Source organism: Gymnodraco acuticeps, unplaced genomic scaffold (assembly GCF_902827175.1).
Source record: "Gymnodraco acuticeps unplaced genomic scaffold, fGymAcu1.1, whole genome shotgun sequence".
Taxonomy (NCBI): Eukaryota; Metazoa; Chordata; class Actinopteri; order Perciformes; family Bathydraconidae; genus Gymnodraco; species Gymnodraco acuticeps.
This window is the reverse complement of record NW_022990266.1, coordinates 1,494,001-1,509,020: the sequence shown is the minus strand read 5'-3', so window position 1 is coordinate 1,509,020 and position 15,020 is coordinate 1,494,001. Positions and strand designations below refer to the sequence as shown.

The 15,020-nt window shown below is 44.3% G+C and overlaps 1 protein-coding gene across 2 annotated transcripts in view; it reads right to left on the bottom strand.

The window, feature by feature from the left end:
* raly (RALY heterogeneous nuclear ribonucleoprotein) overlaps positions 1-15,020 on the bottom strand; it is a 356,018-nt gene that overhangs the window by 21,199 nt on the left and 319,799 nt on the right. For both annotated transcript variants that reach the window (XM_034220719.1, XM_034220718.1), the window contains exon 8: positions 6,617-6,661. In XM_034220719.1, the coding sequence (XP_034076610.1) occupies positions 6,620-6,661 (42 nt within the window). In that variant the 3' untranslated portion in view covers positions 6,617-6,619. The remainder of the gene's footprint in view (positions 1-6,616; positions 6,662-15,020) is intronic.

Below are 15,020 nucleotides of genomic sequence, written 5' to 3'. Positions count from 1 at the left end.
CACCCCTGGCTTTCATGCATGATCGGCATGACAGATGCATAGATCCTGGACCTCCGGGGCTGTAGCCCCGAATGCCCAGGTCTAACGACGCCACTGCTACCACACCTAGCTGCGAAACATGTTCAGAGCTAAATGTCATTACTGCAAGTGTAAACCGAGTTATTCACGAAGATCTCAAAATGAAGTGGAGAAACAGCACATCCCATCCCAGAGGCTGCAGGTTTATCATTGTTCCTGCCTTCACATGCTGCAGTGATTTCATGAAATTAAGGAGCTTTTTTATACTCTAAAGCAGCTGTAGGAAGCAAATACTAAACCCACATTCAGTCATATGTTAATGTAGACTGGTTAACTCACGATCTTGCTATGTTGTGTATTAATTGAGAGTGGTTACGTTACATTTGAAACCAGCCTCAACTGTGTGGATTGTGATGTCTCGAAAGGATAAGGATCTTCAACTGGAGGAATGGGTGGGGTGAATGAAATGACTTCCATTTTAATCTCGGTATTTCAGTCTTCCCACAACCATAACAAACTTTGATCACAATTTATAAACAAAACAGAAGGATTAATGTATCTAAGGACTCTTGCTGAGTCTATATAAAGTAAGTCAAAACACTCCTTCTCTATGTGCACCTCAACCATTGTCTCTTTTCATTTGTGATGACAGCCCAGCTGATCACCACTTGATCAAATGTTAGCCGCTTTAACAGCTGCAGAGAGTTTTTACAGAGCTTTTGTTTAGAAACATGTTTGCTGTTCTACTACTAAGAAAACAGTGTCATTGTTATGGTCTTGGCTGGGTCAGAGTCCAGGGCCACTGTTACAGATGTTTTCCAAAATGTTAACTTGGGTGTGGTTGCAAAATATTGGCAGAGAAAATAAATGAGCTGGAGTTTCATTTATTATACTTTTTTCATTTTGAGAGGTGCATCAAGTTCATCAGCTGTAATCAAATCTATGTTTATGGAGGGACTTGGTCTGCTGTACAGAAACGCAGAGGCCAAGTTTTTCTTCATTTCCAAAGCAATTTGCCTCTTTGTTTCGCTTAGATGATCAGATACAGAGATGATCTGATAGTATCCGTTGATAAACAGAGCCTCATTTCCTTACCAAGGTCTCCTGCTTAGACTGCTGCCCCTATGTCTCTAAAAAATGAAATAACACTTGACAGCAAACTAATCTAAGGTTATCTTTGTTTTCATGAAAAGCAACAAAACATGCATCTTCAAAACTCAATACTAGTAATAAGATCACCAAAAATGAATACCTAAGAAATGTGGAGTTAATTTAAATCCTACAAGCTATAATTTTGTTCCTGAACCTATGGACAACAATTGGCAACACATGTGAATCACAATTAAAATGACATGATGTATGTAGAGAAACACAGAGAAGAAAAGCCGTCGTTCTTCTGTAACATCAAAAGGATCTGTGTCACACTCCTAGGTTTATGTCACGGTTTTAGTGTTGTCTGTCTGGTTATGGGTTTTGTAAGTCTGTTCATTCAGTGTTTTGTCTTCCTCCTTGTGTTTTGTCTGGTCCTCCTCCCTGTCGTTAGTTTCCCTGGTGTGTCTGATTGTCTCATTGTGTTCACCTGTTGCCCTTGTGTTTCTCCCTCCCCTGCCCAGCTGTGTCTTGTCCTGTGATTACCCTTCTGTGTATTTAGTCTAGTCTTCCCCTGTGTTCCATGTCGGTCCATTGTTTTCCCTCCATGTTATTCCACGGTCCATGTTCCTTGTGCTGCTCATTTGTTTTTGGATATTTTGGATACTGCCTTCTGACACAGCTTTTATTATTTAATAAAGCTCGCTTTTTGTTAAAATTCTGCATTTGGGTCCTACCTTTTCCACGCACCCTGACAGAATGGACCGACCAACAATGGACCCAGCAGATTTTTATTTTTATTTGGACTTGTTCTCCCTAGAGTACACTCTTCAGTGTCATTATGCTGAATGGAGTAGAACCTCGGCTAAAAGGGACAAAGAGGCTGTCCTCAAAAAGGCACAAATTGAGGTGGACAACGTGCCATGGTTGAGAAGCTCATTGCCTGAGTTTCTCAGAGTTTTTTCTCGTAGCCCTGAGTGCCAGTCTCCATTCTCTGACCCTTTCTTGGGATCCCGCCTGGCGTTTGGAGGTCCACGGAGCCTCCAAAAGACCACTAAAATACGCAAGGTCAGGAAGCCAGCTCGTACTCAGGTACCGGTCCTAGCAGCCATGGTTCCGGCTCCAGTGCTGGCCCACACAGTCATGGTACCGTGCTCCAGTACCATCCCACACAGCCATGGTTCCGTGTTCCGGTTCCTTGCCCAGCAGCCATGGTTCCGGCTCCAGTGCCGGCCCCAGCAGCCATGGTCCCTGCTCCAGAACCGGAACTTACAGCCATGTTTCCGGCTCCAGAACCGGCCCACACAGCCATGATCCAGGCTTCAGCTCCGGTTCCCACAGCCATGTTTCCGGCTCCAGAACCGGCCCATGCAGCCATGGTCCCTGCTCCAGTCCTGGCCCCAGCAGCCATGGTTCCGGCTTCAGTACCGGCCCCAGTAGCCATGGTCCCGACTCTAGTTTCGGCTCCAGTACTGGCTCTCCGGCCGACGCCAGCTCCCTGTGTCCTGTCGGCGTACCAGCCAACGCCAGCTCCCCGTGTCCTGTCGGCATACCGGCAGACTCTAGCACCTCGTGTCCTGTCGGCGTACCGACCGTCTCAAGTCACCTCTCGAGTTCCCTCTCAAGTCCCCTTACAAGTCAACTCTCGAGTTCCCTCTCAAGTCCCCTCTCGAGTTCCCTCTCGAGTCTCCTCTCGAGTTCCCTCTCAAGTATCCTCTCGACTCCCCTCTCAAGTTCCTTCTCCAGTCACCTCTCGAGTCTCAGCTCAAGTTCCCTCTCGAGATCCCTCTCAAGTCACCTCTCGAGTCCCCTCTCAAGTTACCTCTCTAGTCTCCTCTCGAGTCCCCTCTGAAGTTTCCCCTCAGGTCTCCTCTCGAGTCCCCTCTCAAGTCACCTCTCAAGTTCCTACCCGAGTCCCCTCTCGAGTCTCTTCTCGAGTCCTCTCTCAAGTCCCCTCTCGAGTCTCCTCTCAAGTCTCCTCTCGAGTTCCCTCTCGAGTTCCCTCTCAAGTCTCCTCTCGAGTTCCTTCTCGAGTCCCCTCTCAAGTCTCCTCTCGAGTTCTTTCTCAAGTTCCCTCTCGAGTCCCCTCTCGAGTTACCTCTCAAGCCCTCTCTCGAGTCTCCTCTCGAGTTCCCTCTCGAGTCCCCTCTCCAGTCACCTCTCGAGTTCTCTCTCAAGTCCCCTCTCGAGTTACCTCTCAAGTCACCTCTCGAGTTCCCTATCGAGTCCCCTCTCGAGTTCCCTCTCAAGTCACCTCTCAGGTCAACTCTCAAGTTTCCTCTCGAGTTCCCTCTCAAGCCCTCTCTCGAGTCCTCACTCAAGTCCCTACTCAAGTGCCGTTGGAGGTTCCGCTGGGGGTCCTGCCATCTCCATATCCTGTCCCGTTGGAGGTCCCGCCGACTAGTCTTCTGCCGGGGGTCCTGCCAACCCTATATCCTGTGCCGTCGGAGGTCCCGCCGACAACTCTCCTGCCAGGGGTCCTGTCAACTCCATGTCCTGTCCCGTTGGGGGTCCCGCCGACTACTCTCCTGCCGGGGGTCCTGCCAACCCTATGTCCTGTCCCGTTGGGGGTCCCGCCGACTACTCTCCTGCCGGGGGTCCTGCCAACTCCATGTCCTGTCCAGTTGGCGGTCCCGCCGACTACTCTTCTGCCGGGGGTCCTGCCAACTCTATGTCCTGTCCCGTTGGGGGTCCCGCCGACAACTCTTCTGCCGGGGGTCCTGCCAACCCTATTTCCTGTGCCGTTGGGGGTCCCGCCGACTACTCTCCTGCCGGGGGTCCTGCCAACCCTTTGTCCTGTCCCGTTTGGGGTCCCGCCGACAACTCTTCTGCCGGGGGTCCTGCCAACCCTATGTCCTGTGCCGTTGCAGGTTCCGCTGGGGTTCCTGCCAGCTCCATGTCCTGTCCCGTTGGGGGCCCCGCCGACTACTCTTCTGCCGGGGGTCCTGCCAACCCTATGTCCTGTGCCGTTGCAGGTTCCGCTGGGGTTCCTGCCAGCTCCATGTCCTGTTCCGTTGGAGGTCCCGCCATCACGTGTCTCGCCGGGGGTCCTGCCAACTCCTGGTCCTCTTCCGTGGGGGATCCTGCCGAGGCCTGTCCCACTGGCTCCGGTTCCTGTTCGGCCGACACCGGGTTCTGCCCGGCCTCCGGAGCTGTCTAGTCTTCGCCCTCGAGCCCGGCCCCCTGAGAGCCGCGGTCTTCGCCCTTGAGCCCGGCCCCCTGAGTGCCGCTGCCTTCACCCTCGGGCCCGGCCCCCTGACTCTTCCTGCCGCTGCCTTCGCCCTCATGCTCGGCCCCCTGAGTTTGCCCGCTGTGGCCTTCGCCCCTCCATGGTCTCTGCCTTGACCCCGGGCCATCCGCCCGAGTTCCCCACCTTGGACTCTTGCACCCGGGCCGTCCGCCCGAGTTCCCCACCTTGGACTCTGCCTTGCCCCCGGGCCTTCCGCCTGAGACCCCCTCCTTGGTCTCTGCCTTGCCCCCGGGCCGTCCGCCCGAGACCCGTCCTCCAGACCCCCTCCACCCACCCTGCTGGAATTTGTTTTTTGGGACGTCTGGGATCCGTCCCTTGAGGGGGGGGGTTCTGTCACACTCCTAGGTTTATGTCACGGTTTTAGTGTTGTCTGTCTGGTTATGGGTTTTGTAAGTCTGTTCATTTGGTGTTTTGTCTTCCTCCTTGTGTTTTGTCTGGTCCTCCTCCCTGTCGTTAGTTTCCCTGGTGTGTCTGATTGTCTCATTGTGTTCACCTGTTGCCCTTGTGTTTCTCCCTCCCCTGCCCAGCTGTGTCTTGTCCTGTGATTACCCTTCTGTGTATTTAGTCTAGTCTTCCCCTGTGTTCCATGTCGGTCCATTGTTTTCCCTCCATGTTATTCCACGGTCCATGTTCCTTGTGCTGCTCATTTGTTTTTGGATATTTTGGATACTGCCTTTTGACACAGCTTTTATTATTTAATAAAGCTCGCTTTTTGTTAAATTCTGCTTTTGGGTCCTACCTTTTCCACGCACCCTGACAATCTGAGCTCACTCCAAACCCAAACTTTGTCTTTTTGTGGTTTGTCCAGCCAAATTATGCATATGACTGTGCGTGCATGCGTTTGTACGCATATGCTTATAGCCTATGTATGTATTTATATGTGTGTGTTTATATAACTTCTTTACCTCAGCGTGCACAAATTGCAGACTTCCTTCCAATTTTGTGAAGCGGTCCCACATTGTTCCAATTCATAACCTGTTAATGATCAATTCTGATTCGTTTACTTTTTGGACCGAAATTCAAATAAGGTTTTGTATAAGTGAAACATCTCAGGCTCATGCACTCTCATTTGGTTAGGATCAGCAAAGAAAATATTGTGTCCGAATATTTACTTTTGAAATAATACAGTTAAGGACTCACTAAAGTTTGGTAACTATATGATGTGATGAAACTAGTAAGGAGAAGCAGGAAATGAGCAGAAACCAAAAAACACATTTTTGATGTGTCGTAATGTTTGACATTGGGCATGGCCTCCAATGGAGACGCTCAGACTGATCAAAGTGTTCCTTATAAAGAAGCCTATAAGTAAATCAATAGTTAAATATAGTTTAAAATAAGTATCTCTGTTTGATCTGCTGCTTTATGGAAGCTTGAAAATATTGAACGTTTCGAATACAAAAATGTTAATTTGATATTTCTCCATTCTTGAAGTGGATGAAGATTTTGGCCCCCGTCAAAGCACCAGACAGAGTTCAAGACATGATGAGGCCTGCAGCCCCTCATCATTCCAAATGGGTTTGATATAAATGTTAAAAGAACTTCCCTGCTTTGCCCTCCACGAGACCTCTGGTGGAAAAAAGACTAACACAATGCCAGATAAATCCACCGTAAGGTTTTTACTAGAGGACCTCAAAGAGTCCGCAGTGCTGGAGCTTTCTTTCCATCCATCCATCTTCTCCCGCTTATCCGTGGTCGGGTCGCGGGGGTAGCAGTTCCAGCAGAGAGCCCCAAACTTTCTTTTCCCTGGCGACATCAACCAGCTCTGACTGGGGGATCCCAAGGCGCTCCCAGGCCAGCGAAGAGATATAATCCCTCCACCTGGTCCTAGGTCTACCCCTTGGTCTCTTCCCAGCTGGACCTGCCTGGAACACCTCCCTAGGGAGGCGCCCAGGTGGCATCCTAACTAGGTGCCCGAACCACCTCAACTGGCTCCTTTCGACGCGAAGGAGGAGCGGCTCAACTCCGAGTCCCTCCCTGATGACCGAACTTCTCACCTTATCCCTAAGGGAGACACCAGCCACCCTGCGGAGAAAACCCATCTCGGCCGCTTGTATCAGCTTTCTTTATTGGTCAATAAACTGCAAAAGGAGATTTAAAATTGCAACTGCATAATGTTCAAGTATTATATTTTTGGAACCAGAGATGAAAAAAAATCCTACTAAAATGTGTCAGGAACAAAACTGCGATGTGTCTAAAAGAGAGACAGACGGACTGGTCTATGTGTTTAAAAGCTACGTATATGATATAAGAAACACTCACCTCTCATGGGTGAATGGAGTGCATCTCTGATAGGCGACTGATCTCCTGAACAAAAAAACAGAAGAAAGGACAAATTCAGAACACACAAATACTCTAAGTATCAGAATATTCTGTCAATCTGGCCTCAAATCGTGCGTGCAAAGTTTTTGCTCACATAAGGGCAACAGGTGAAGGCTACATTCTGTCCATCCAGATTTAAAGAAAGGAATCCCCTGTAGGTTGTTTGTTGTTATTGCAAATATCTCATGAGTCAAACCAAGGCTATCGGTTGGCAACTAGAGCAGAGTCCAATAAAACACTTCCAGTAATAGTAATAAATAAATAAATAAATAAAATGTAACATTAAATACATCGGAAGAGAAATTATTAAGATGAGTAGATATGAGAAAATAAGCAGTTCAATTTCTAAAGCATTATTTGACATACTTTGCCCCACAAATAATCCATCATGTAAGTTTGGACACCCCTGATCTAAATGGTTGCAGGTGACTCTATGACCTGATATGAACAACATATTGCCTGTTATATATTTTAAAGAAACTAAATCAGGAGATGAATGATCATGTTTGTATTCCTCCCTGTGCAGCTGCTCCAGGACTTATCCTCTATAGTTTTTGAAGGAAAACACACTGCCATTTAATGCTTGGAAATTGAAAGATTTGATGATTACATCGAACGGTACATCCCTGTGATTAATTTAAAATTACTTTAATCTCAAGTAATTTAAAGGCAGAACGACTAGGCTTTGTAGTTGCTGTTTGTAAAGACAACTTTTAAAGTTAGGGTCAGTAAGGGTCACAGCACGGGTCACCACAAGAGGGTAATGCAAGCTCAACTCTCACTGTTGTTCTGGAATGATCTTTGTACGTCAATGTTTTGCTGCGCTGTATACGTTTTTTTCCAGCGCTGTGTCCACCAGTTTCACAGCTTACTCATGGATGCTATAGCATACATGAGAGCAGTGCAACGTAGCTGTAAATAGACTTAACGGACTGTAGTTATATAGCTTTTGAAGGTCTTGACGACCCCTTAAAGTGCTTTACATACTCCGAGTCAATCACAACTTCCTCAGGATTAAGCAGGGGCGGACTGGGAATAAAAATCAGCCCGGGACTCTCGACCGGCCCACCTCGTTACTGCTAGTAAATTGTCAACGCTAGTGAGTTATCCGATCGGCCCACATCATCTGACTGGCCCACTTCGGTACCGGCCCATCGGGATTCGTCTTGAACGTCCCGATGGCCAGTCCGCCACTGGGATTAAGTATCTTGCCCAAGGATACATCGACATGTTGACTGCACAGGCTGGGATCGAACCCACAACCTTCTGGTTGAAAGACGATGCACTCCAAAATGACGGCTCCACCACCTTTCCCGTGAAAACAAGCAATTGGTGGAAACAGTTGAAAAGCTGCTGATTCGTGTATTGCACGTCAAACAATAACAAATATTGAAAGTTACAATGTTCTTTACTTTCACTTAGGAAAAAGGATGTTAAAAGAAACTATCTATTGCATCAGGACACCAACACAGAGAACGAAACACATAAACAATGGGTCCCGGTCGGTTGATACTTGTACCAGTGGCGGATGGTGCATTTTTCTCCAGGAGGGGCTCTACCAAAATGTAAGCAAAGTTATACGCAAACTCAAAACATATGACATATTACAACGCAGGGCTAGCTCAAAGGCACACAGCACTTGATACAGTCTATTATTTTAGTGCCTGTTTTTGTCAACCTCCTTATTATGCTTACAGATCCCTATCCTGTCACCCTCATTGGACAGCTGTGTTTACTTTCCTAAACATGGCTAGTCGCATAGCATCAACCATGTGGACTCCAGTTTGTTAATGCTTTTTAGTTTTTTCTGATATGTGCTTTAAGTCACTCACATCTGTCTGGATCCATGCTGGGTCTGGTCCATAGACTGGTCTGATCCTGACGTTTGAAAAAGGAGACCGGGGAAGCTAAATATAGCACTGGTGTTGGTAGTTAGCCCCCAGCCTTCTTGCTAAACCAGCTCCTTGAAAAAGAGCACGTATACTGCCTTCCTCTGTCAGGCTGATCCGGTCCGAGCTCTTTTACTTTCAGCTTTCCCTCCAGTGTCCTCCTCTCAAAGGATGTTTCTTTAAGTGATTAAACATCATGTTCCTTCTCCATATTTGCTATCTAGATTTGTTTACACTCCGTCTCCGTCTACATTTTTGCTCACATAAGGGCAACAGGTGAAGGCTACATTCTGTCCATCCAGATTTAAAGAAAGGAATCCCCTGTAAGTTGTTTGTTGATATTGCAAATATCTCATGAGTCAAACCAAGGCTATCGGTTGGCAACTAGAGCAGAGTCCAATAAAACACTTCCAGTAATAGTAATAAATAAATAAAATGTAACATTAAATACATCGGAAGAGAAATTATTAAGATGAGTAGATATGAGAAAATAAGCAGTTCAATTTCTAAAGCATTATTTGACATACTTTGCCCCACAAATAATCCATCATGTAAGTTTGGACACCCCTGATGTAAATGGTTGCAGGTGACTATGACCTGATATGAACAACATATTGCCTGTTATATATTTTAAAGAAACTAAATCAGGAGATGAATGATCATGTTTGTATTCCTCCCTGTGCAGCTGCTCCAGGACTTATCCTCTATAGTTTTTGAAGGAAATCACACTGCCATTTAATGCTTGGAAATTGAAAGATTTGATGATTACATCGAACGGTACATCCCTGTGATTAATTTAAAATTACTTTAATCTTAAGTAATTTAAAGGCAGAACGACTAGGCTTTGTGGTTGCTGTTTGTAAAGACAACTTTTAAAGTTAGGGTCAGTAAGGGTCACAGCACGGGTCACCACAAGAGGGTAATGCAAGCTCCACTCTCACTGTTGTTCTGGAATGATCTTTGTACGTCAATGTTTTGCTGCGCTGTATAGGTTTTTTTCCAGCGCTGTGTCCACCAGTTTCACAGCTTACTCATGGATGCTATAGCATACATGAGAGCAGTGCGTTTGAAAAAGGAGACCGGGGAAGCTAAATATAGCACTGGTGTTGGTAGTTAGCCCCCAGCCTTCTTGCTAAAGCAGCTCCTTGAAAAAGAGCACGTATACTGCCTTCCTCTGTCCTTAACTCCTTCCTAAGTCAGGCTGATCCGGTCCGAGCTCTTTTACTTTCAGCTTTCCCTCCAGTGTCCTCCTCTCAAAGGACGTTTCTTTAAGTGATTAAACATCATGTTCCTTCTCCATATTCGCTATCTAGATTTGTTTACACTCCGTCTCCGTCTAACTCTATCTCATTCAAAGTCAATCACTCACTCTGGTGCTCATATTGCCCCCTAGTTGTTGTATTGAAGATGTGCGGACTAAAACAATTGTTATCGACAATTTATCGCAGATTATTTTTTAAATGTATTTTATTTAACAGCTACATTAGGGAAAAAAAGTTAACGTCAATCATCAAAGGAAACAGTTATAATGTTAAAGTCATTTTAGTGACTGTATATGCATTGAAATATGAAACACTGACTGTTAATATTAGCTTGCTGCCTGCAATACATCGATCATATTGATTTGAATACAAACTATGTATCGCCACCAATCTCCAATGACATTGGTTAATTGTTTGCCTTGCTGGCCATCCTATTTGCACGGTATTCTTAGTTTTTTTATGTGATTGAAGAAAAACTCTCTTGAAAAAAAATGGCGGGGCAGAAAGAAAGTACTCGGATTGGTTGCTCTCATGTATAGTTTGATTCAGTCATATGTATTTTATGGTCCAGTTTAAGTTAGTCATACATATCTTGGTCCTCATGAACTTCAATTGTAGATAACAACTGCACTGTTGTTTAACCATGTTGTTAATGCAAAGAACTTGGAGCTGTCGTGTAAGTTCGGGGAACCAGAGGTGGGACCAAGTCATTGTTTTGCAAATCCCGAGTCAAGTCTCAAGGATGGGCAAGTTCAAGTCAAGTCCAAGTCCTAAACTTTGAAAACTGAGTCTTAAACAAGTCATTATGTGCTTTTCACCAAATGCAATGACATCCATCAACAGAATAATACTTAATAATCAAACTGCTCTTTATTCGTCACAGTAATATTTAATAATCCATTTTCTCTCTGCTGGTAAAGTAACATGTTTTTTTCTAATTTAAGAGGGATCAGTAAGGTAATGCTACCGTGACGGTTTGATTCAGAAGGAGTTAATGTATAAGATCCCTGATGTTGAGGTGACCAGAATGTTTATTTCCACTGTGTACAACATGTTATAAGGGACCCACAATCTATCTTTATGCAAGGGATAATGTGCAGCGAGGCGGTCTCTATGGGGAAAAGAACACCTGAATCTAGATCCCTCTGCAGGTGGTACTTTAACTATATTTTGATGCTAATACTTTTGTACTTTTACTTGAGTAACATTTTGAATGCAGGACTTTTTATTGTAACCGAGTATTCCTACACTCTGGTACTTGTACTCAAGTACAAGATCTGAACTTCACCCACCTCTGACAATAAATCCTGAGTGGTTACCAAAAAAATAACCCTGCTCTGAAGGTTATTTTCATTTTTATAAATCCTGCACTCAGCTTTGCTTTCTCCAATATCATTGAAAAGCAGCCAGATGCTGCTTATTTTTTCCGTTTTCGCTAATTTCTTGACTTTTTCCGACACGCTTGCATTTAAAGCCGGCTCCCCGTCTATCTGACGCTCTGTGTAGCTGGCCTGTACCACTACACTTGCTGTCTTTGGAGCGTCTGCCCCCCACCCTTCTTTCACATAATGGTACGATCCTAGTGTGTCCTCGCATATGATTGGCCGCATGGTGGCCCAGCAAAATAAAGTCCCGCCCCTGCCTGCATGGATTCTCAGCAAGAGTAGGAGCGGCTGAAGATTCTGCTCTCCCCGACGGGCTCTTCTACCGGTAGCTCGCGATCGACGTGTTGGAGACCCCTCAATTAAAGTATCAAGTCACCTCAAGTCAGAAGGCTCAAGTCCAAGTAAAGTCCTGAGTTATTGGTGTTCAAGTCCAAGTCGAGACGCAAGTGTTTTGTGATTTTGTCAAGTCGAGTCCAAAGTCATCAAATTGGTGACTCGAGTCTGACTCGAGTCCAAGTCATGTGACTCGTGTCCACACCTCTGCGGGGAACTTAGAGCTGTGCTGAGAACACTCTACATGTTGAAGTAGAATTTCCCTGAGCAATCAGAATCAGAAACAGGTTTATTACCAGGTAGGTTTTCACATACGAGGAATTTGACTTGGTGTCGTGGTGCATAAAAACAACAATTACAAACACAGGTAGAGAACTAGAAAAATATGAAAATAATTAAAATATATAGTAAAATATAACAGTATTTACATTGCAATGGAATGAAATATGTAATAAAAATCAGCTGTAATACTAAATAATGTTGTAATTGTGTGCATTAATGTAATCAGGGTTCCTACACTTTTTCACCAATGATTTGCAATGACTTTTCCAAGACTTCTCAATGACCTTTACCTCATTTTCCATGACCAAAAAAAAAGACCACTGAAAATGGTTTATTTGAACATGGAACAGGAAAATAAGGTCTGCATATGAAACATGTTGTACCTATCTAAAACAAATCAAATAGTAGGCTTACTAGCTTCTACACGCTGAAGCAACTGTAGTCAGGGATGCAAACTCATCAGGTATGATAAAAGGTGACAAGGATCCGAGCTCCCCGACCCCATGGAATATCGGTTTAGGAATAACAGATGATTTTAGCAGTCAGAACAACTAAAGCAGCAGTGTTAATAATAACAGAAACGTCAAAGAGTCACATCTAATAGAAATATATAAAAGCATTTATTTTAATCGTGTAGCAGTCAGTTTATAATTTTGGCAGCACTGTTGAGCATTTTGAAAATGTATTTTCATGCCTCTGTGCAAGGCTTAGTCTTTCTATCTTTATAGCCACTGGTGTAAAGTAACTAAGTTCATAAACTCAACAAGTACTATACGTGGGTACAATTTTGAGATACTTGTACTTTATTAAGTATTTCAATGTTTTGCTACTTTGTTCTTCTTCTCCTCTTCAGTTCAGAGGTACATGGTGTACTTTTCCTCCACTACATATATTTAATACCTTTAGTTACTTCACAGATGTGGATGAATGATGTGAAATATAATCAAGTGTTAAATCAGACTTTAGTTCCACCTGGAGTAAATCCACAAGCTACCCTGCAGTATCAAAGTCATTCAAACTAGCTGCACCTTTACCAGCTTTGAGAACACTTTCATGATCAATCATTATAAAACATATCATATATAATATTCTGAAATGGACCAATCTGCACAATGACTACTTTTACTGTCGCTACTTTCACTATATTTTGATTTTGAATACTTTTCTACTTTTACTTGAACATTTTGAATGCAGGACTTTTACTGTGATAGAGTATTCCTACACTCTGATACTTCTACTTTTACTGAAGTACAAGATCTGAGTACTTCTACTTTTACTCAAGTACAAGATCTGAGTACTTCTACTTTTACTCAAGTACAATATCTGAGTACTTCTACTTTTACTTAAGTACAAGATCTGAGTACTTCTACTTTCACTACAAGATCTGAGTACTTCTACTTTTACTTAAGTACAAGACCTGAGTACTTCTACTTTTACTCAAGTACAAGATCTGAGTACTTCTACTTTTACTCAAGTACAAGATCTGAGTACTTCTACTAAAGTACAAGATCTGAGTACTTCTACTTTCACTACAAGATCTGAGTACTTCTACTTTCACTACAAGATCTGAGTACTTCTACTTTTACTGAAGTACAAGATCTGAGTACTTCGACTTTTACTCAAGTACAATATCTGAGTACTTCTACTTTTACTCAAGTACAAGATCTGAGTACTTCGACTTTTACTCAAGTACAAGATCTTAGTACTTCTACTTTTACTCAAGAACAAGACCTGAGTACTTCTACTTTTATTAAGTACAATATCTGAGTACTTCTACTAAAGTACAAGATCTGAGTACTTCTACTTTTACTCTAGTACAATATCTATACTTATACCACCTCTGTTTATAGCCTATGAAAAAAACTATTAGAAAACGAAGGCTAAAGCTAACGTTAGCAGATAGTGACAATCGATTCATTAAATAATATTGCGACAGAAAAACGTTTCAGTTCACATCACGCTCTGCCACTATGCTCTGAACACCTGAACCGGTGCAGTCTGTGCCACAGTGCAGTCTGTGCCACAGTGCACAGTTAACGAACGCACCGTAGATAATGTAGCTGACCATCATCCCGGAGCAGCAGAGTTCAGCCGACAGGCAGGAAGACTCGAGCACACAGCTCGCGTTTCATATATTAAAAAATAACACAATGCGCGTCATGATGGCACATAACAGCTCGCGACCGCAGATTATTTCGGCAATTAGATAAAATGTAAATTAAATTTGACGCAACTTTAGTTACATTTCTATTACTTTTCCAAAACTTTGGGGAAAATATTGTTTTCCATCACTTTTCCAGGGCCTGGAATTTGCATTTTGAATTTCCATGACTTTTCCAGCTTTTCAATGACCGTACGAACCCTGTGTAATGCATAGAGTCTGCGTTGTGGCTGAGGTAAAGTGTTAGTGGGGGGGCCGGGCCTTGTTGAAGAGGCCGGTAGTAGAGGGGAAGAAACGTAATAATAATAATAATAATAATACATGGGACTTTTATAGCGCTTTTCATGAAACTCAAAGACGCTTTGACAGAGAGTTAAGAAAAATAAAGACAAGAGAAAACAAAAAAACAAAAAAAAATAGATAACAAAGAAATACAAAAAGAGATAAACAAAACAGAAAATAGGGGGGGGGGGTGGTCAGTGGTTGAATGCAGTGTTGAACAGGTGGGTTTTGAGTGATGTTTTGAATGCTGTGAGGGAGGAAGAATCTCTGATGGATTGGGGTAGTGAGTTCCAGAGGGTGGGTGCAGCAACGGAGAAGGCTCTGTCGCCCCAGGACTTGAGGTTAATCCGGGAGGGGAGGGACAGGAGGTTGGCAGTAGCAGAGCGGAGGGAGCGAGTGGGAGTGTGTCTGTGGAGGAGGTCAGTCAGGTAGGATGGGGCCAGGTTATGGATGGCTTTGTATGTCATCAGGAGGATCTTGTACGGAATTCTCTGAGGGATGGGGAGCCAGTGGAGCTTGATGAGGATGGGTGTAATGTGTTCATGGATTCGGGTGTGGGTGAGTAGACGGGCGGCGGAGTTCTGGATATATTGAAGTTTGGTATGGTAACCCATGTTATATAAGTCGAGCGGAGCCCTCTACTGGACTCTATGGGTACTCCCCCATATCCTATCTATGCATGCATTCATGTGCCATAACGTAGAGAAGGGGTGCCCAACCTTTTTTGAACTGAGAGCTACTTTTAAAGCT